The sequence below is a fragment of the Miscanthus floridulus genome, chromosome 5 (assembly GCF_019320115.1).
Source record: "Miscanthus floridulus cultivar M001 chromosome 5, ASM1932011v1, whole genome shotgun sequence".
NCBI lineage: Eukaryota > Viridiplantae > Streptophyta > Magnoliopsida > Poales > Poaceae > Miscanthus > Miscanthus floridulus.
In genome coordinates this window covers 47225089-47247612 of record NC_089584.1, presented here as the reverse complement: position 1 = coordinate 47247612, position 22524 = coordinate 47225089, and the positions used below count along the sequence as shown (strand labels likewise).

The 22524-nt window shown below is 43.4% G+C and overlaps 1 protein-coding gene across 1 annotated transcript; it reads right to left on the bottom strand.

The window, feature by feature from the left end:
* Nucleotides 1-17204: 17204 nt before the first annotated feature.
* On the bottom strand, nucleotides 17205-21153 carry LOC136452126 (uncharacterized). The gene is given in 8 exon segments (XM_066452766.1): nucleotides 17205-17602; nucleotides 18011-18135; nucleotides 18250-18344; nucleotides 18434-18482; nucleotides 18849-19157; nucleotides 19240-19288; nucleotides 20959-21065; nucleotides 21067-21153. Coding segments are annotated over 8 exon segments (864 nt in total). The 5' UTR covers nucleotides 21139-21153; the 3' UTR covers nucleotides 17205-17544.
* Nucleotides 21154-22524: the final 1371 nt, after the last annotated feature.

Below are 22524 nucleotides of genomic sequence, written 5' to 3'. Positions count from 1 at the left end.
TTATCGGGTATGCCACCAGACCGTGATGTAGAGTTCATCATTGATCTGTTGCCGGGAACAGGGCCCATTGCCAAGAGACCCTATCGCATGTCAGTTGATGAACTAGCCGAGCTCAAGAAGCAGCTTGATGAGCTCATCTCGAAGGGATATATCAGACCCAGTGCTTCACCCTGGGGATCCCCTGTTCTGTTTGTTAAGAAGAAGGATGGCTCGATGAGAATGTGCATTGATTACCGGAACTTGAACGTAGTCACCATCAAGAACAAGTACCCTCTGCCAAGGATTGATGATTTGCTTGATTAGCTACGAGGTGCTAAGTATTTCTCCAAGATTGATCTCAGATCTGGCTATCATCAGATGAAGATTCGAGAAAGTGACATCCCGAAGACAGCTTTTGTGACTAGGTATGGGCAGTTTGAGTTCACCGTGGTGTCCTTTGGACTCACGAATGCTCCCGCATACTTCATGAACATGATGAATAAGGTTTTCATGGATGAACTGGATAAGTTCATGGTAGTATTCATTGATGACATCCTTGTCTATTTATCCACTGCCGAAGAACATGAACATCATCTGAGAACTATGCTTGAGAAACTAGCCCAACATCAGCTCTACGCAAAGTTTAGCAAATGCGAATTTTGGCTATAGGAAGTTGCCTTCTTAGGTCATGTATTATCAGCTGAAGGTGTCGCAGTTGACCTAGCCAAGATTGAAGCTATGAAAGAGTGGGATCAACCCCGTAATGTGATAGAAGTCAGAAGCTTCTTGGAATTGGCTGGATATTATCGCTGATTCATTGAGAACTTCTCCAAGATAGCCCATCCAATGACTAACCTTCTAAAGAAGACTAAGGAGTTTGAATGGACACCCGAGTGCGAACAAAGCTTCCAGAAATTGAAACAGAAGCTTACCATAACTCATATGCTAGCATTGCCTGATATCAGTAAAGATTTCCTAGTCTATTGTGATGCATCCCGTCAAGGACTTGGTTGTGTACTGATGCAGGATGGGAGAGTGATAGCATATGCGTCTCGACAGTTGAAAGAACACGAGAACTGTTACCCAACCCATGATCTTGAGTTAGCAGCAGTTGTGCATGCCTTGAAGATCTGGAGACACTACTTGATAGGCAACAAGTGTGATATCTATACATATCACAAGAGCTTGAAGTACTTTTTCAATCAGGAAGATCTAAATATGAGGCAATGCTGATGGCTAGAGTTGATCAAAGATTATGACCTAGAAATTCACTATCATCCGGGAAAAGCTAATGTAATCACAGATGCTCTCAGTCGCAAGAGTTACTGTCACACTTTGATCACTGAATCCGTACCACCTGAGCTCAAGGAAGAGATTGATGTTTTCCAACTAGAGATAATACCGCATGGCTTGTTGAATGAGCTCCGCATATAGTATGATCTCACAGATCGCATCCATCAAGCTCAGAAAAGTTGTGAAGAGATCGAATATCTCCGTGGTCTGATGAAACTAGGCTACAAGACCAACCACCAAGAAGATGAACAAGGAACCATCTGGTTCAAGAATAGAATCTATGTTCCATCTGACCCAGTACTACGAGAGGAAATTTTGTCAGAAGCTCACGATTCCAAGTACTGTATCCACCCTGGAGGTTCAAAGATGTATCAAGACTTGAAGAAACACTTTTAGTGGAAAGGCATGAAGATAGACATTGCATGGCATGTGGCACGTTGTGACACCTACAACAGAGTCAAGGCTGAACATCAAAGGCCTGCAGGATTGCTAAAGCCTCTTGATGTTCCCGAGTGGAAGTGGGAGAGCATATCCATGGATTTCATAGTTGGATTGCCCCGTTCGCAGAAAGGCAATGATTTCATCTAGGTGATTGTTGATCGTTTGGCCAAGATTGCTCACTTTGTACTAGTTAAGACCAAGACCAATGCCAAAAAAATAGCAGATCTATATGTTGAGCATCTTCTCAGACTACATGGGCCCCCCTCTAGTATTGTATCTAATCATGGTCCCCAGTTTGTGTCCTGATTCTAGGAAGCTCTGCACAAGTCTATTGGAACCAAACTTGATTTTAGTACCGCTTACCACCCATAGACAGATGGACAGACAGAATGAGTAAATCAGATTTTAGAAGACATGCTTCGTGCTAGTGTACTGAACTATGGCTCTGATTGGGAGAAATGCCTACCCTATGCAGAGTTCTCTTACAACAATAGCTACCAAGCTAGTATCAAGATGTCGCCATTTGAAGCTCTATATGGTAGACCTTGTAAGACACCTTTGATGTGGTCCCAACCGGGAGAAAGAATGTTCTTTGACTCTGCGAAGATTCAAGATGCAGAAGAAGGAGTTGCGCAAGTAAAGGAGAATTTGAGAATTGCTCAAAGTCGATACAAGAGCTATGCTGACAAAAGGAGAAGAGAACTTGAGTTCAATGTGGGAGATTTCGTCTATCTCAAGGTATCCCCGCTATGTGGAACTGTCAGATTCTATGTGAAAGGAAAGCTTGCCCCTAGATTTATTGGCCCATACAAGATTTGCAAGAGGATTGGGAAGCTCGCCTACAAACTTGAGCTACCCAAGGAATTGATGGGTGTACATTCTGTATTCCATGTCTCACAGCTACGCAAGTGCTTGAGAGTGCCCAACGAAGTAGTTCCAACTGATACACTTGACATTCAAGATACACTTGAGTATAAAGAACATCCTATCAGAATTCTATGCAAAGATATCAAAGAGACCCGAAGCAAGACTATTCCAATGTGCAAGATCCAATGGAGCAATCACAAGAGAGAGAAGCAACATGGGAGAAAGAGTCTGACCTCCGGCTACACTATCCTTACCTTTTCGAAGAGTATGTTACGCTTCAATCTCGGGGACGAGATTCTATTAAGGGGGTAGGACTGTAACAACCCAAAAATCCATACACTAAAAATACCAACTACAAAATTTTTCTTAAGAACTCCCATGTGATGATGAGTGACATTGTAGGAGCCAACCCTAAGTGTTGCATTAGAAGTAACCCAACCAGACAATTTCATGAGCATGGCATGTCATTTGTTATCATGTTTATTTAAATACTAACAAATAAAGTGTTGCATACATTGTTAACTCAAATTATGATTTGGATTTCCATTTGCATTATCTTATGTTTAACAACTCCTCTAAAGAAACACACCATAAAATTAATTATTACTCAAACCAAGGAATAAGGGTTTAAAGAGAAAATTAATTCTATTTTTGTATAACAAAACTACACCTATTTTTGTTATACAAAATAGTTAAATAAATTCCTAATATTTATATAAGTATGTTGTGGGCCTCATATCAAAAACTCCAATGAATATGGTGCACCAATTTGGAATCCAAATTTCAAAATCCAAATTGAATTCAAATAAAGAAGAAGGAAAATAAAATAGAAAAAGAAAAAGGGGAAGAAGAAGGCCTCGCGGGCCGGCTCGGCCTGCTCAGCCCACTGGCAGCCCTGCTTTGCGTGCAGCCGGCCCAACTCGCGTAACTGAGCGACCGGCCTAGCAAGCCCGCACGCCGCTCACGCCCATGCGCCTCCCCGCCTTCGCTTGCTATCACTGCCACCGGGCCCCACGCGTTAGCCGCACGCCGTCCACAGTGTCGTCTTCCTCCCCCGACCGCTCACGCCTCTGACCAAGCCCCGACAGCCCTAGTAGGAGCGGGCCAGGGGGTCATGCCCGGGGCATTGCCCTGTCTCCTTGGCACCGCGCCCACACAACCACTCGCGGTCATTGGATGCAAGCTCGCGCCTCTGATTGCCCTTGATTCCCCATCCGCCGATCACCGGGCTCCGCCGTTCCCCGATCGGCTATAAAGCCTCGGCCCTAGTGCCCTGAGCTCTCAATGCCCCGCCGCCACTTTGTGGCCATCCCGTGCATACCCGAGCTAGAGAAAGGCGAGGAAGAAGGAAGGGAGAGGGAGGAGGAAGAAAGAGGTGCCATCGGAACACCTCCGAAGCCGCCGGAGTAGGAGCCGATGCCACGACGCTGCATGGCACTATGCTGCTTCCGGAGCTACATGGCCACAACTCGCCACTGCGTCACCATCCCATCTTCCATGACACCTACGGTGAGTGCCCAACTCTCCCCTGCTTGCCGCCAGACTTTGCTACTCTGGCCATGGCGCTCCATACCATGAGCGCGTAGGCCAAGGCCATCTCCAGCCTCTAGGCACACAAGCATAGCACATTCACGCGCACACCCACGACCACCTCTGAGCCCTTGGACGTCGTAGACCCCTCCTAGCCCCACGGATGCCAAAGCAAAGCATGCGCACACCGCGCTCACGACACCGCCGCCATGGCACGGCCACTACTGATGCACCCGAACGCCTCATCAGACTAGAACGCAGCCGTAGAGGATCACAATGATGTCTGGAGGACAGCCGCGTAGACCGAGGCATCGATAGCCGACTACAACGCCCCAGCCACGAGCACCGAACCACCGGCCAGAGTTCCGCTGTGCATCACCACCATGGCCAGGACCACTGGAAATGCCTGGAGCTTCCTTAACTCATCCGCCCCGTTCACTAGAGCCACAGGGAGCTAACACGCACCGCTAAGCAAGCTTCCAGCCACTACATCGCCCTATCCGTGACTCACTGACGAGCACCACCACGCCGATCCACCGTTTGTCGTGGCCAGAAGCCCTGGGAAGCCGTAACCGTTAGCCGACCCCCACCGACGTAGTTGCCACGGTGTGAGGGAACTTTTCCCCTCCTCAATTGGACACTAGCGCCACCGCGGGGGCTCACCCAACGAGCTCACCGCCGGCAAGAGCATAGCTGCGGGAGAAACTAGGGAAACTCCCCTCGCCGTCCTCCCGTGCATGAACTCAGTGCTCATAGACCATGCCCGAGGGAAGAGAGGTGGACTTGGTCCACCATGCACCCTGCCTTAGGTCCATAGACCAGCGCCTCTCGATCCACCATGAGCTGCGCTCATGCCCATAGCCTAGAAACGAAGCCCAATAGAGGCCCAAGGCCGTGACATGGCAGCGCCACAGCATGCCACGTGTTCGGGTCGGCCCGGCCCAGACTGGCCAAAACCAAGCCCGCCAGAGCCTGTTTGAGACCCAGACCATGTTGACCGATCAACATTGACTATTGACCTGGCCCCACATGTCAGTGGCATAGACACTTTGGACCCACATGTCAGATGATGACGTCATGCTGACATCACACGGGACCCACACGTCAGAAGTCAACACAGCCGGGGTGATGTCATGCTGACGTCACGATGCCATCAGCTGCTGACATCAGCAGCCCTGGCCCCACACATCAGTGACCCTGACCGTTGACCGTTGACTCACTATTGACTGACGTTGACTTTGATCGGACCCATATGTCTGTGACCCAAGAGCCCCTGGACCCACCTGTTGGAACTGAAGGCGTTGCTGACGTCATGCTGATGTCAGCTAGACCCCACCTGTCAGCTCGGAACCGAGATGCTGACATCATGATGACGTCATGCTGACGTCAGCATGCCACGTGGACTAGCCACTGCGTAACACGTGTCAGCCCAGGATTAATTCAGCCTTTTTCCATTTTCAGAGATGATTTAATCTTCAGAAATTCATAACTAATTCATATGACCTCAGAAAAATATGAAACCAGGACCAAAATTCATCTAAAATCGAGCTCTACGCAATGAACCCATGTTTGAGTGTATTTGGCTCTTTTGAATTTTCATTGCTTCTTTGTGCAATTCTATAAACGTCGCTAACGCGACTATAATGCGAACGTTGCAGACTCGGAGGAGAACCTGACGGACGAGGATCGTGAGTACCATGAGGAGAACGGAGACGACTACACTGAAGGTGCCACATCCCACCCAATCTTGTAGCACCTATCACGCATGGCTAATATAGAATTACTATTGCTTTACTTTACTGCTACAGTCATATTATGATAGGACTTGCATGGTAGTATGCTTACTGGAAGACCTTTACCTTAACGCAACCTTACCCCTGCATACCCTGCTATTAGGCTAGACACACACTTACTGCTATATATTTCATTACTTATACTTCTACTACGCTTATACTACATGCATGGTGGAAACTGGTGTTATCTGGACTATGGGGAGAGTGCTGCGTGTGTGACTTGGGTGTGTAGAGGGTGAGGGTTGAGTCGACCAAGTTGGAGTATATGACGAGCCTGGGGCAAGTCTTGCCATGGGGTGCTACCTAGGCACCCCTGGAAATGGATACCTATGGTGGGTAAATGGTATATGAGGTGGTCCTAGGTGTGAACCTGTGATGGGTGGAGCCCGAGATGGAGGTGCTGTGGTGGCACGATAAATGGAAACCCTGATGAAGACATTCTAGCTTGGTCATCCCTAAGGACTTACTAGTACTCAGATTTACCAGGAAGCCTTACGTACCACTCGCCCTATATGGTACGGGACGGCCAGACTACTTGGTAGGATATTGCCACTACTGCTAGGTTGATAGCGGACAGTGTAAGGAGGTACGGGGCATGGAGGATTTCCCCCACACCCTTCTGAGACTTCATGGAGACCTTGTGGACCCAGCTCATGACTCACAGTTTTAGCCACCCCGGACTCGACTTGGGGTGTACCAGGGCTGAATGGTAGAGTGGCATTATCCTAGGCTAGCAAGCGGCCGGTACAGCCCAGTTGACGATGGTCAGCAAGGAAGGCGGATCTTGTGGTTATGTAAAACCTCTGCAGAGTGTATGGTTGATCGATCGATACATGTGCCGACCTGTCAGCTATGGACCTTTCCTAGGTTTTGCTTAAACTAGATAGCGAGATGAGTCCTTCTCTTCTTCCCCCGTGAGAGAGTGTCGGTCGTAGCCAAGGGCTAGGGGCTTGAGACAGTGCCGTTGTGTCGACCGCTCACTTGGTGGTTCGGTGGCTAATTGGCATCACCCGCCAAGCCCGCATGTCAAACACCACAAGAACCTACCCTGAAAGTGAGGGTAGCTCAATGACACGCTTTACTAAAGTTGCTCTTCGTGGCTCCCATGGGGCGAGCACAATGCCCCTCACAAAGCTCTTCTCCAGAGCATCGCATAAGCTTCTTGCGGGCTTTGACAGAGACCACCACCAAGACGTCTAGGAGGTGGCAACCTCCAAGAGTAACAAGCACCACCGACTTGTAACTCGATCACCTAGTGCCATTCGATGCAACCTCAAAATGCAATCGCACTAGAATCGCTCACTCACTCAATCGGATGATCACTATCAAGCTAGAGTGAGTTAGAGGGCTCCCAAGCACTACCACATAAGCCACCAAGGCTCTAGTGTGCTCAGCTCATGGCCAAAGGCCGACCACAACTTCTATTTATAGCCTCACGGGCTAAAATAGCTGTTACCCCTTCACTGGGCGTTTTTTAGGACGACTGGAAGCGCAGGTCGTTTGCACCGGATGCGTCCGGTGGTGACCGGACGCGTCCGATCGCTGTCTGACCGCCATGTGTCACATTCAAACTAGTCGTTGCCGCCAACGGCTCTCTCTGACATGTCGAATCAGACGCGCTATCAGGAAACGACCGGACGTGGAGATGTAGTGTCCGGTCAAGTCTAGAGAGCTCCCAGAGCAGCTCTGGGCCGATCGGACGCTTCCGGTCACACAGGACCGGATGCTCCCAGCGTCTGATCAATTATAGCGCTGAAACTCAAGACTGCTGGATTACACCAGACACATCCGGTGTGGCGATTGGACATGTTCAATCACTCTTTACAATTTAGTACCAAGCCACATAACTTTGACCGGACGCTGAACAGTAACTCCTCAGCGTCCGGTCGCTCCACTGAGCCAGAGTCTAGTCACTTTCACTTAGTCGCTCACCTCGGATCCAAATATCGGACGCATCTGGTCACCATACCGGACACGTCTGGTCACTTCTGTCTGACAACCCGAAGTCTAGAAAGAATACCGGACACGTCCGGTAGCCACACCGGACGCGTCCGGTCACTCTGTGACTAGCGTGACTAACTCCTTTTATTCACCAACTTCTTCTTTGCAAATGTGCCAACACCACCAAGTGTACACCACCATGTGTATGTGTGTTAACATTTTCACAAAATTCTAAAGGATTAGCCACTCAACTTGCCACGCCACTCAATCCTAGCGACGATGCAAAGTTAGATCACTCGAGTGGCACTAGATGACCGATATGCAAACAAGTTTGCTCCTCATGATAGTACGGCCATCTATCCTAAACCCAGTCATCAACTTCTTTACACACCTATGACCGGTGAAATGAAATGCCCTAGGTTATACCTTTGCCTTACGCATTTCATTCCATCTCCTCCAATGTCGATGCAACATATACACCAACATGATCAACAATGATATAATCCACTTCATATCATCATGTGATCATATTGGTTCATTGATCTTGACTTCACTTGCTTTTCACCGTTGCCTTCGTCCATCGACACCAAATCTTGCTCAAGCGTCACCGCCACAGGGTCCATCACTCTAAAGCCTCCGACTTGCCCTTCACGCTTGCAACCAGATCCATCAAGTCAAATCATATCTTGATCTTCTCCACCTTGAATAACATGACTCAATGTCATGTCTCATGTGCAATGAACTCCTTCATCATCACATGTGTGAGCTTTGCAACATCTCTGAGTCCATTTCCTCCTTCATGGCATATGTTGATCACACACATGTACCTATGGACTAATCACCTGTGTATCTCAGATAAACACTAATTAGTCCACCTAGGTTGTAACTCAATTACCAAAATCACACTAAGGACCTATCAATCTCTTCCTTTTTGGTAATTGCATGACAACTCTACAAAGATATGGAAATTAAGCTCTTGTTGGATTCATGTTGCTTGCCCAAGCAATTTTACCATGTGAAAATGATTTTGGACAAGTACCACAAACCCGAGATGGTAGTATTAGCTCTCCCCTACATATGTGCTAGAGTGTTTGGTTTGAAGTTTGCATATATGCATAGATTGGAAATGTGGGAGAGTAATTACTACCAAATGATGCTAAGGTATATAGAGTAAACATTTGAAGTGTGATACCAATCAGAGTTGCATCTTTAAGTTCATCCTTAGCACCATGGTTAGCTAGATAACACTTGGAAATAAAAAGCACTAGATACCTCATGACATCAACATTAAAAGCAAGGTACTAGCATTACTTGAAAAGCATACCAAATATCTAGTTATCATCCTATGCATGCTAGTTTTCATTTAATCAATCAAATTCTACAACTAGCATACATCACACAAGCATGCATATTGAATTTGAGAACTTATGCAATGCAAGCAAGCACATGAATATGCACATATCAAATGCAATCAATCAAAGTTCATGAGCTTGCTCCCCCTACTTGTGTGCTTCTCTTGTCCAAGAATTTTGATCCATCTCTTTTCTTCAATGTTGCTCCCTCTTTGTCCATGTCCATGTCCAACATATACTTCTTTGTCTCAATCTCTCCCAAAGCTTTCATATCTTATCTCTCCCCCTTGTAGAATCTCAATCTCAAAGCTTTCATATCTTTGTACAATCTCTCTCCCCTTTGTCATCAATTTCCATAAAAGGTGTGCTTCTCATTGATGCAAAGGTATGCATTTGGGGTAGATGGTTGAGGCTTGAATCTTGCATTTTTTATGGATATCACTTGATTGTTGGAATGACACCACTTGTAGACATCACTTGTAACTTATACCACTTGTATCTTGTGTAGGGCTTCTTGAGATACCACACATAGGATCTTTGATCTTGATATCAATTTGTGTGACACCTCCCCCTATGTGATAGCATGGGTCATCCATTTGATACACTTTAGCTCTTGTAGGTGAGGGATGCATTCTTTATTTAATGATCACTTAAAGTTGAGGATCACTTGTGGAACCATCGTCTTTGCATGATTGATACCATGTGTAGATGTGATACCACTTGAAAGAATCTTCTAGTATGGAACCACTTGTTGAATTTATCAACAAAAACTATTTCTTGAACCTTTGTTATCTTCATGAGTACTACCTATAGGATATCACTTGTGATTTGATCTAGACATCACTTGTGAAATCTTGATGAAATACTTGAGTCTAGATACCACTTGAAACAAACAAACTAGATATCCATTTGCATTGTTGTCTTATGCTTGTACTCTTATCACTATCGTGAGCTTCTATGGTTTACTTGAACTAAATTGATTTGCCTAAGCTTCCAAGTCCGGTTTGAACAATGACAAGCTTCTTCACACCTCTTGCAAGGGTTATCTTGCCAATGTTGTACTTGTTACTTATTGATAATCCAAATTAAATCAAGTACTTGGGTTTACTTAGCTCATGAATAAATTCATATACTAACCACTAGATCAATTAATCATTCAAGCAATAGTGGTAGGCTATGAATGTAAACATTTCATTTGTTATGCATGATCCTATGAAGCATATACTATATGCACTAACCGCATACTAGTAAGGGATGAAATGATCATGCACATTACAATGATACCTTTGCTATGTTGAAGTAGAGGATAGTCATATAGATTCCAATTCATTACTCCAATAGTAATGTGAAGTCCAATTATAAGCTTGGTAAAGACCAATAGATACCATTTTGAATTCCATTCTTCACCCATATAAAATGAATACCACTTATGATCAAGGGCACTTTCTTGTTGTGGTTGGCTTGCTTCATCTTTTGATCAATGCTTGCATGAGAGCATCAATGTGAGAATACCACTTGAAATATCATGACTAGCTCTCTTTTTTGGGTGTTGCTTGCTTTTCTTGATCAATCCTTTTGATTGCTTCAACTAAGCATCTTAAATGTTCCTCAGATCACCACTTCTATGTTAGCCTTCTAAGTACCACACTTGGTTTACCTACACATAGGCGGCAAGCCCCTACACTAGGGAGAAGTGACCTCTCTCCAAGAATCATTCTTGACACTTACTTGAAATAACTTGATTGATTGATCCAAGTGATGGACTTAACTTGATGAGTATCCTTGATTCCTTCTTTAAGTCATTTTCTTTCTTCTTGTTTAAGTCATTTTCTTTCTACCAAATGATTTCCAATAGTTACTTGAACTTAAACTTCATCTTTATCTTAAATTTGATCTTGATCTTCAAATTTGAGTACCGAATGTGTGCAAAGTACACTCCACTAAGCCAAAGTCCGATCACTTTCACTTAGTCACTCACCTTGGGTCCAAATATCGGACGCAGCCAGTCACCATACCGGACGCGTCCGGACACTTCTGTCTGACAACCTGAAGTTTAGATAGAATACCGGACACGTTCGGTAGCCACACCGGACGCGTCTGGTTACTCTGTGACCAGTGTGACTAACTCCTTTTCTTCACCAACTTCTTCTTTGCAAATGTGCTAACACCACCAAGTGTACACCACCATGTGTATGTGTGTTAGCATTTTCACAAATATTTTCTAAAGGATTAGCCACTCAACTTGCCACGCCACTCAATCCTTGCGACGATGCAAAGTTAGATCACTCGAGTAGCACTAGATGACCGATATGTAAACAAGTTTGCTCCTCTTGATAGTACGGCCATCTATCCTAAACCCGGTCATCAACTTCTCTACACACCTATGACCGGTGAAATGAAATGCCCTAGGTTATACCTTTGCCTTGCGCATTCCATTCCATCTCCTCTAATGTCGATGCAACACATGCACCAACTACGATCAACAATGATATGATCCACTTCATATCATCACGTGATCATATTGGTTCATCGATCTTGACTTCACTTGCTTTTTCACCGTCGCCTTCGTCCATCGGCGTCAAGTCTTGCTCAAGCTTCACCGTCATGTGGTCCATCGCTCCAAAGCCTCCTGACTTGCCCTTCACGCTTGCAACCGGTTCATCAAGTCCAAGTCATGTCTTGATCTTCTCCATCTTGATCACATGACTCAATGTCATGTCTCATGTGCAATGAGCTCCTTCATCATCACATGTGTGAGCTTTGCAACATCTCCGAGCCATTTCCTCCTTCATGGCATATGTTGCTCACACACATGTATATGTGGACTAATCACATGTATCTCATATAAACACAATTAGTCCTACCTAGGTTGTCACTCAATTACCAAAACCATACAAGGACCTTTCACCTTGCTATTCTTCTTGTTATGAAATTCCTTCTTATTGCCATCCTTATTCTTGTATGGTTTATTCTTCTTTTTCTCATCATCATCACTTGAGTCATCTTTCTTGTCCTTGTACTTCTTTTTGTACTTGTCTTTCTTGGGTTTGGGGTATTGATGAGCTAGATAACCAAGATCTCCATAATTGTAGCAATCCATTTCGGAGATGGGCTTCCTTCTACTACTAGTGAAAAAAAATCTTTTTTTGCCATCAAACTTGACACCATTCTTGTGTAGCTTCTTGAGCATCTTGGTGGTTCTTCTCACCACGAGAGCAAGGCTTGCATCATCAATCTCATCATCACTTGAGCTATCATGATAAACTTTTGCTTTGTCCCCTCTCCTCTTGGCTAGCCTTGAAAGCCAAATCTTTCTTCTTGGTAGAAGAGGAGCCATCTTGAGGAGTGATGTGCATGTATATCTCATGTACATTGACCTTTCTCAATATTTGAGTTGGCAGTAGCGGTGGAAAGATCACTTTGATGAAGCACCGTCATAATATGCCCATACTTGTCAATGGGGAGGACACTCAAAATCTTTCTCACAATATCGGATGGTTGCATTTGAGTGAGTCTAAGCCCATTGACTTCCTCTACAAGAACATTCAACATGTGAATACATTTCATTAGCATTTTCACTAGAAAGCATTTCAAATGAGTTAAGCTTCTTCATTACAAGGTGGTAGCGTTCCTCACACTCACTCTTGGTTCCCTCATGGAGCGCACAAATATCCGACCATAATGAATGAGTGTCTTTGTGGTTCCGCACATGGTTAAAGACATCCTTGCAAAGGCCTCTAAAGAGAGTGTTTTTAGCCTTTGCATTTCACTTATCAGTAGTGAACCTCATTACCGTGAAGGTTAGCGTGATCCCTAGGTGTTGGAAAACCTTGTGTGGCAGCTCTAAGTACTCCAACATCTAAAGCCTCTAGATACGCCTCCATGCGAATTTTTCAATAAGAAAAATCATCACCCCCAAAGATGAGAGAGGGGTCCATCCCCGTGGGACATCTTGCTCAAGGCGGTTAAGCCTAATTTAAGGAGCACGAGGCTCTGATACTAATTGAAAGGATCAAGATGCCCAAGAGGGAGGGGTGAATTGGGCTAATTCTAAATTTCTTGCAATAATTAAGCCCTACACTTAACCTATTTCACCTCCTTGTGCCTAGAAGTGTTTCTATTATTCTATCGCACAAGAGTTTTGCACCCTAAGTTTCAATCCTACTCTAGCAAGGCAATTCTAGGAATATAGAGACATGAATTGAATTGCTCAAATATAAATGCTCAAAGTAAAGAGAGGAAGAGGAACGCGTCGATGTTTTTCTGAGCTATCGGAGAGTCGCCACTCCCCACTAGTCCTCATTGAGCTATCAGAGGAATTGCTCAAATGTAAATGCTCAAAGGGTGTAGCTCCCTCTTGATCCGCGCAAGGATCAAGTGCTCTTGACGGGTTGATTCTTTTTACACTTCATCGCGGTGAATCACCCACAACCGCTCACACCATAACTTGGGTCATCCACAAGCTCTGTCGGATGATCACCAAGTTTCCAATCACCACAAAGCCGTCTAGGTGATGGCGGTCACCAAGAATAACAAGCACAAGCTCTCACTTGACCAAGACAAGCCTAATGAGAAGGGTGGATGCACACTTGCTATCCCCTATGCACTAATGAGGTCCTTAATCTTAGATTATCAAATCTCAATCACCCCACTAGGCTCTTGCTCTCCCTTGTCCTCCAAAGGTGTTTCTCAGCTGAACATATGGGCAAGAGTACTAAGTTGGACGAGTAGGAGAGGTATTTATACTCTCCACTTCAAAACATACTCGTTGTGGTCCAACTTAGCACATTTCAGGGTGACCGGACGCTCAGGTCAAAGTAATCGGACGCGTCCGGTCAGTGGCCAACGGCTACATGACACCAACCCTAGTTATCAGAGATCGGACTCTGACTAGCGTCCGGTCGCCTACCCATCAGACGCGTCTAGTCAAAAAAATTTCCTTCTCTGGATGCTTATTGTTGTTGACCGGACGCTACCTCTAGTGCATCAGGTCATAATGTTCTCAGCGTCTGGTCGAAAAAGCAAACCCTAGCAACGTGAGCTAGTACTAACTGGACGTGGCATCTGTGAGTCCAGTCCAGCGTCCGATCGATGAACAGACCCTAGCTTGCGCGAGCTAACACGGACCGGATACGACACCTGTGCAGTCCGGTCATCATCCAAGTCTCCATTGATCTCAAATTTTACCAACTTTGTAAACGACGTCGACTTCAACTGATCTATGGGCTGTCCTTGACCTAACTAGCGCTAAGTTTGTCAAGTGTGCACCACACCTAAACCATCAGACGTATCTAGGTCAAGGTACTAGTTCATACCATCTTAATAGTACGGCTAAAGGAAAAGAAACAAAGTCCTAAACTACTCTAAGTGTCTCTCCAACGTCAAACGACGCTTAGAACTAGTCCGTCCTTAACCTTGTTGTCCATCTTTTGAAAAACCAAAGCGATTTCCATCGATAGGGGCATGAAAACTATAATTGCCCAATCAATCACCATTACCATGACCTAACTCAAGTTGCCTCTACAAAACACACGATAGTCACAGTAATCTTGTGTCGTCATTAATCACAAAACTCAATTAGGGGCCTAGATGCTTTCAGTTTGCATGTTCATCGCTTCAATACATATTGTGTTTGCAATGATTTGATGTTAGTCAATCCTATTTTTTTTAAAGTTTGAAAAGGCCCCGTTCATTAGATTGATTCAATCAGAACTTAAAGGTAAACCAAAATTTGCCACGTAACAGTATATAATGGATTAAGTAGCAGTCTAGCAAATAGTATGTAGGCCTGGCAAACTTAGTTAAATTCGTAAGTTTGTGATAAGAGAGAGTCAAACAATCTGGATGGAACAGCATATATGTATATACACCCAGGACCGGTTATAATTCTTCTTAAGATCTTGTTTAGTTCCTCTCCATAAAGTTTACTCTCTATCACATCCAATATTTGGACACATGCATAGAGTATTAAAAAAATAATTAATTGCACAGATTGTGACTAATTTATGAGACAAATTTTTTAAGCCTAATTAGTCTATGATTTGACAATGACAAATTGTTCAACGGTGAGAATATGGACACAACCTTTCAGTTGGATGACTCTTTTGATGACACCAATAGACGCTTTGTGCGGAGAATCCAAGAATCTGAGGTCAGAGAGGCGTTGAAAAGGATGAAAGGAGGTAAGGCGATGGGACCGGATGGTATCCCAATCGAGGTGTGGAGATGCCTCGGGGACATAGCTGTAGTATGGTTAACCAAGCTATTCAACCATATTTTTCGATCGAACAAGATGCCTGATGAGTGGAGGAGAAGTATATTGGTACCGATCTACAAGAATAAAGGAGATATTCAAAGTTGTACAAATTACCGGGGAATTAAGTTGATGAACCATACTATGAAGCTATGGGAGAGAGTTATCGAGCATCGCTTGGGAGCAATAACGCGGGTCTCTATGAATTAATTTGGTTTCATGCCCGGAAGGTCAACCATGGAAGCCATTTTATTAATAAGACAAGTTATGGAGTGGTATAGGGAGAAGAAGAAGGATCTACACATGGTTTTTATTGACTTGGAGAAGGCTTATGATAAAATACCAAGGAATGTTATGTGGTGGGCTTTGGACAAACATAAAGTCCCAACGAAGTACGTCGGGCTCATTAAGAACATGTACAACAATGTTGTGACTAGAGTTCGAACAAGTGATGGAGACACGGATGACTTTCCGATTAGGATAGGACTACATCAAGGGTCAGCTTTGAGCCCTTATTTGTTTGCTTTAGTGATGGATGAGGTCACAAGGGACATACAAGGGCACATCCCTTGGTGTATGATTTTCGCGGACGATGTAGTGCTAGTTGATGAAAGCCGGACATGAGTGAATCAGAAACTGGAGTTATGGCGGGAGACTTTGGAGTCCAAAGGTTTTAGACTTAGTAGAACTAAAACTGAGTATATGAGATGTGACTTCGGCACTACTACTCGGGAGGAGGAAGATGTTAGTTTAGAAGGTCAAGTAGTGTCTAGGAAGGATATATTTCGATATTTAGGATCAATGCTACAGAGGGACGGGGATATTGATGAAGATATTAGCCATAGAATCAAAGCAGGGTGGATAAAGTGGCGGCAAGCGTCTGGTGTCCTATGTGATAAAAGGGTACCACAGAAGCTAAAAGGCAAGTTTTATAGGACGGCGATTAGACCTGCTATGTTGTATGGTGCAGAATGTTGGCCTACGAAAAGACGACATATTCAACAGCTAAGTGTCGCGGAAATGCGTATGTTGCGTTGGATTTGCGGTCATACAAGAAGGGATCGAGTTCGGAACGATGATATACGTAAGAGATTAGGGGTAGCGTCAATTGAAGAAAAGCTTGTCCAACACCGGTTGAGATGGTTTGGACATGTGTAACAGAGACCTCCAGATGCACCGGTGCGTAGTGGAATCCTAAGTCAGGATAGTAACGTGAAGAGAGGCAGAGGAAGACCGAAGTTGACTTGGGTAGAGGCAATAAAAGGAGACTTGAAAGGATGGAATATACCCAAAGACTTAGCCTTAGATAGGAGTGCTTAGAAGACAGTTATTCACGTGCCTAAACCTTGATTGCTTCTGTTAGGTTTCAACTCTAGCCTACCCTAACTTGTTTAGGACTTAAAGGCTTAGTTGTTGTTGTTTGACAATGCGGCGCTACACTAAACATGTGCCAATGATGGATTAATTAGGTTTAATAAATTCGTCTCACAGATTACTGAAGACTTCTGTAATTTATTTTATTATTACTACTCGAACACTCTCATATGACACCCGATATGACATCCCTAAACTTTACTACCTGAATTTAAACACCACCTAAATGCTACTCTCTCTACCAAAAAAAGAATAAAAGTCTCACTTATCAAGAAGTCAAATAATCTAAATTTGATAAGATTTATATATAAAAATAGTAGCAGCATTTGTATCTTTAAATAGATAGATTTATTATGAAAACATATATCATAATTAATAATCTAGCGTACTTACCACGTATCATAAATATTGTACTTTCTTGTAAATATTTGATTATATATGAAATTATTTTACTTCTCGGAAAACAAGATTTCCATATTTTTAGGGACGGGGTACCTAGTAAAAAGTAGCTGAGCATTGTCTCCGAATATGCTCCAACCGAACACCGGACTATTTTGTTTGAAAACGTGCAAAAGTTGCCTTACACAAGGAGTCCACTACTTGATCGTTTCCTGCTTCAAGTCATCAAAGTGATAAGCATCCTCTACTGTACACATATTGTTATATCATTCGCTACAACAACAAAGGCAAGTTGGGCTAACATTGACATCATGAACTCAGATCACCCTTCTAGTGACGCCTTGCCTGGCAAACCTCTTATTGTATGCTTGCACTGGAACCTGTAAGAAACAACATGAACTATTAAAAGGGATTGACCATAGTCAGGGCAGAAAATTTATTGTAGCTAGAACATAGTTATTGCATCAGGATTCAGTAACAGCTTAAAAAGAGTTAACCGACGTGCTTTCCCTCATCCAGAACCATCAAAACACAGAAGTTACTATTCAAGTATCAAAGCCAAAGTAGATGCATAACCAAATAATTTCAAAAACAAAACATTGTTCATCTGTGAAACAAACTTGCAGTTTGACAATGCAGCCCTGAATCCTGATCCTATAGAAGGTACGGAAATAATTTGTCATGAAGTATGAGAAGACATTACATTCAACACTGTAAAAGGTATGAAAATTGTGGAAGAATCCCATAGCTGAATCAATTGTAAGATGATAACACAAAAGGAAAATTACCAAATAACATCTGAAAGAGAAGATTCTGAAGTGGAACATGGGGCATCAACAATTGGCATATGGTGCTGGTTATTCCCTGAACACACTGATTTGATGCACTTTATATGCATTTGAAGAGGTACAACCTGAGGTGAAAAGTTTAGGTTCATGGAATCAACCTTGGGGAGTTGCTATGTTACAGAGTAATGCTGATAAACACAGATGAGTCATGTAAATTAATGTTGACAAAATAACAATACCTTTTTGCTATAACGAAAATCACGCCTTGGCAGGAAATCCTGCGGTAGGTTCAATGTACTGGGACATCTTACCAACAAAAATAACTTGCTAGGTCCTTGAAGAGAATACAAATGGAAATGCAGCAAGTTAAAAGTGGTCTGTCACCTCAGCCAAACATATATAGCAAAAGAGAGGATACAATACCTGTGTAGGACAAACTCCCTGCTCCACATGATACAAGAGCACGGATAGCCTAGAAATACACGAGTTTTTTTTATCATTCAAAGAGGACAAATTCTAAATAGATGCTGATAGTATAAGAACTCATGAAGTCACTCCATGTATTCATGCCTAGGAATGTGGCAATATACATGACAAGGTTCAACTACTTAGCCATATGCTGAATTAGAATTACAAACCGATAATCTGTCATAAAGATAACAAAAATTTTAAATATTGTTGTTCAAGTAGAGACAAAAAGGTATCATGTTTCGGATTTCCCATGGATACAACAATGAGATCTTAAGTGGATGGTACTCAATACTTAACCAAGAACAAATCATAAAAAAATAGAGTAATTCTAGATCCAGGGGAAAATGTTGGCGCAATAGTAGCTCACCTTCCGAGAAACAGATTGAGCTAACTTGGTTAGAGCATGCTCTTTGGCACTTCCTGAATCAAGGATACCATGAGAAATTGTAATGTCATAAACAAATAGGGGCCGTACAAGGCTTCCTCCAAGGATCAGGATGACTCCTTCAATGCTTGAAACTTCATCAAGTGCTTGCTGAAGAGAACAGAGTAAGGTAGAGATGCCATTCATCAACTTCTCGTGCTTCTTTATTCTACATCTAACCTCCCTTTTTCGCGTGTTGTACCTTCTCTGATCAGATGGTTTGAGTTCGGCCGGTTGTAATGTCATTTCTGTCTAGAGATAGTTATAATTCACAAACTGGTTACTTTCCAAAATAGATGGCAGTAGGAAAGTGTTTACTGAATGCTGAAATTACCATTTCCTCCTTTAAACTTGCAAATTCATTTTCAAGACTCGGCAAAACCCTGGCAAACAAGGAAATTTAAGACACACTCCAAATTCATTTGATAATTAATAGCACAGTACATACCGAGCCTAGCCTATCTTACAAAAAGAAACTGCTATGTTCTTCAATTGTTATGCATGGATATATATATTCAATAACACTCAATACAGTAGCCCCAGGCAAATAAGGTTTTGGAATGCACAATTTGAATAACTCAATTAGTAGTCAAATTGTTGGGACAGTGCTCCCATGAAACAAAAACAGAAAAACAAACAAAAACAAAAACAAAAAACCTCGACCCGCAGGGGTATGACAGCCCCCGGGCATCCTGCTTAAGAGCTTAAGGCAGAAGGTTAACCTTCTCATGCATGTCAAAAAAATCCCTGAACCCCTGCCCCACCCATACACAACGGCACCGTTGCCCATGTGAGAACCTGGGCCGGTCCTTAGACCTGTGCTTTGGTGTGGGACATACGAGGGATTTTTTTAACCCCAATCCTAGCCTTCACTCCCACACGGAGTTGAACCCAGGACCTGAGGAGTGCTACTAATTCGGCTAGGCACGGACTGCTAATGGCCAGGCGTACAGGTGTAGGGAGCATGTGTCCTATGTTTGGCACTACAAACACAAACACAAATACAAATCAAGTACTATTCAGATAATACATATCAGAACTCCAAGCTCCACATGTACATTGTTTTTCCTTGAGTGTGCTATTAGTACATTGTTGTTAGTGGCTGTTGAGCATCGACCCTACTCAATGGTGTCAGAGATATATACACTTCATCAAGAACTCAAGCACCAAAGAGAGTAGTCATATAACTGTATTACAGGAAATTTTTGTCTGCATGTGAGCACACTGTGATACTCATTGAGCATGAAAACCAAAAAGGGAATAAAACTCAACCTACAGTACTTAACAAACTACAAACTATCACCATGAGGCATCAATTGGCTATATTCCGAAATAGAAGTAAATCAAGACAGTTTCGGCTCAGGATTGACAAGAAACAACACAAACGATAGTAAACGACAATGGAGATCAAAACAATATACGCACAAACCAAAAAAAAAAAAACTGAGATTGGGGAGCTCAGCATAGATCCATAAGCAGGTTCCAAATAACATACCTCAGCAGCCAGGACAAGACAATATCAAGAAACATTCAGCTAAAAGAGCATGGACAAACTAAGAGTACATCTGAAATCAAGGTGTATCACAAAATTATACAGAAGCAAGTGGCTTAATGTGCAAACTAAATCTCCCGGTTTAAATAACTATCCAATGAATTTCCCAGTAAATCAGAGTTCAACTGCATGTAATGATCTAATCCACTATAGCCTGTCAATCCAAAGTTGCCATTCCGCTATCAGGCGAATTGATCCATACCATAAACATTAGAGCGTGAACTGATCCATCGTAAAATAAAGCTAATAAAACCCTAGTTAGATTAACTAGCCTGAAGTTTGCTCTAGGCAACCATAAGCGTAGGTTCAATCCAATCAAATCGATCAAAACCAAAGCCGCGCACGATCAGATATACAACGAAAACGCAATATCAACTGCGGCAAATCGCTCGATTAGACCGAAACAAAGAATTTACACCGAAAACAACCATATCCGCCATAGATTCTACCAAATCCCAGCATTGCTCAGGAGAAAATAGGGAGGGATATATCGGGGATTACGAGGGGATCTGGTGGTGCATGTAGAGGACGAAGCCTACGAGCTCCTTCACGACGTGAAACACCTCTGACCGCCGCAACGCTGCCGCCGCCGCTGCCCCAGGCCGCCGCTTGCACCTCCACAAGTCCTATACCCCTCTGCTCGGCGCCGCCACCTCCGCAGGAGGAGGTGTCGGTCTCCATCTCGTCGTGATCCCGCCGCCCCGCCCCGCGCCGACCGCCGACCGTTAATAGGAATTCGAAATTTTTGGGAAGGTTTGAGCAGACCTGTTCCGTTGGGGGAAGGAAGGTCCTCATTTGAGGCGTTATAAAGTTCTATACTATATCATTTTCTTTTCCAAAAATTGATTTATACAATTGTCGCTTTTAAAAAAATATCCAGAAAAAAAATCTGATCGAGTAAAATAATATCTTCTTGTCATACACTAGTGGTGGGGCGCGCATTTTTTGCGCGCCCGTGCGGTAAAAAATCTGAGAAAACTGAGGCGCGACAGCAAAGACTTTAATCTGGTTCACGGTGTGGTAGCATTACGACAGTAGATAAGTATTATTCTAAGTATTGAAATAGATAGCCACATAAGTTTAGTCCGCAGCCACATCGTTGTACCTTAAGAATGCTCATCGTGATACATTCAATAGGCTGTAAAGGAAGCAAGTAAGTTTACGTCTTTTAACTAACCATAGATGGTGGTGCAATGGCCTGGATATCACACAATTAGGGCTTAGGCGTACGGTACTTGCAATGCAAGAATATCGAACATGTATGATCTGTCCCTGGTATCGTGGATCGTTCGTACAGAATATCTATTGTGCTGCTTTTTTGGTGTTTTCCCATGAGTACACGCAGCAGAATGTTTGGGCGATGCAGCTGCTGGCTGTGGCCTGCCTCTCCTTGGGCTTCCATGGTGGAGGAGACACTCGTGTCCTCCCTCCTGGACCTATATAGGAAAGCAAATAGGAAGTTCTCTTAGCAAGCTGTGATCAGCGGGTACGTTAAATTATTGATGAATGGATGCCAATACTGAAATGCAAAAAAATAGGACTGGGTACTATTATTTGTTTGCAAACTAAATTGAAGAATAACGTGTGCACGGTAAACCTAGATTGTAATGAAATATCATATCATGGTGAAATCATGTTAACAGTGGGTAAAGCTGGGCAGAGTTAAATGTACCTATTATCCTAAACTCAGTTGATATATATTCCTCTTAAATCTAAAAAATATAACACAAGGAAAAGCGTTGAATCTCAAAAAATATAGGAATCGAATCCTAACACGGATCATGATATGTTTCTCAATCTCTTATTGGACGAGGCACTCAAAAAATTGTGACATGGTATGCTTCTAGAAGAACCATTGAAAAACTCAAATTGGTAGAGCACTTGTCCATGAAAAGGATCATGGCACTATATGTAAGATTAATAAAAAGAAATGAGTATGTACTATGAGAACCTAACATCAAAGAAACAGGATACCTTAGAATGAGCTACAAATATCATCAACCCGAGATCCTGATAAGGGAAAGAACCTGCATATCAGCAGCCATGAATAGGATCAGGCCACTATAT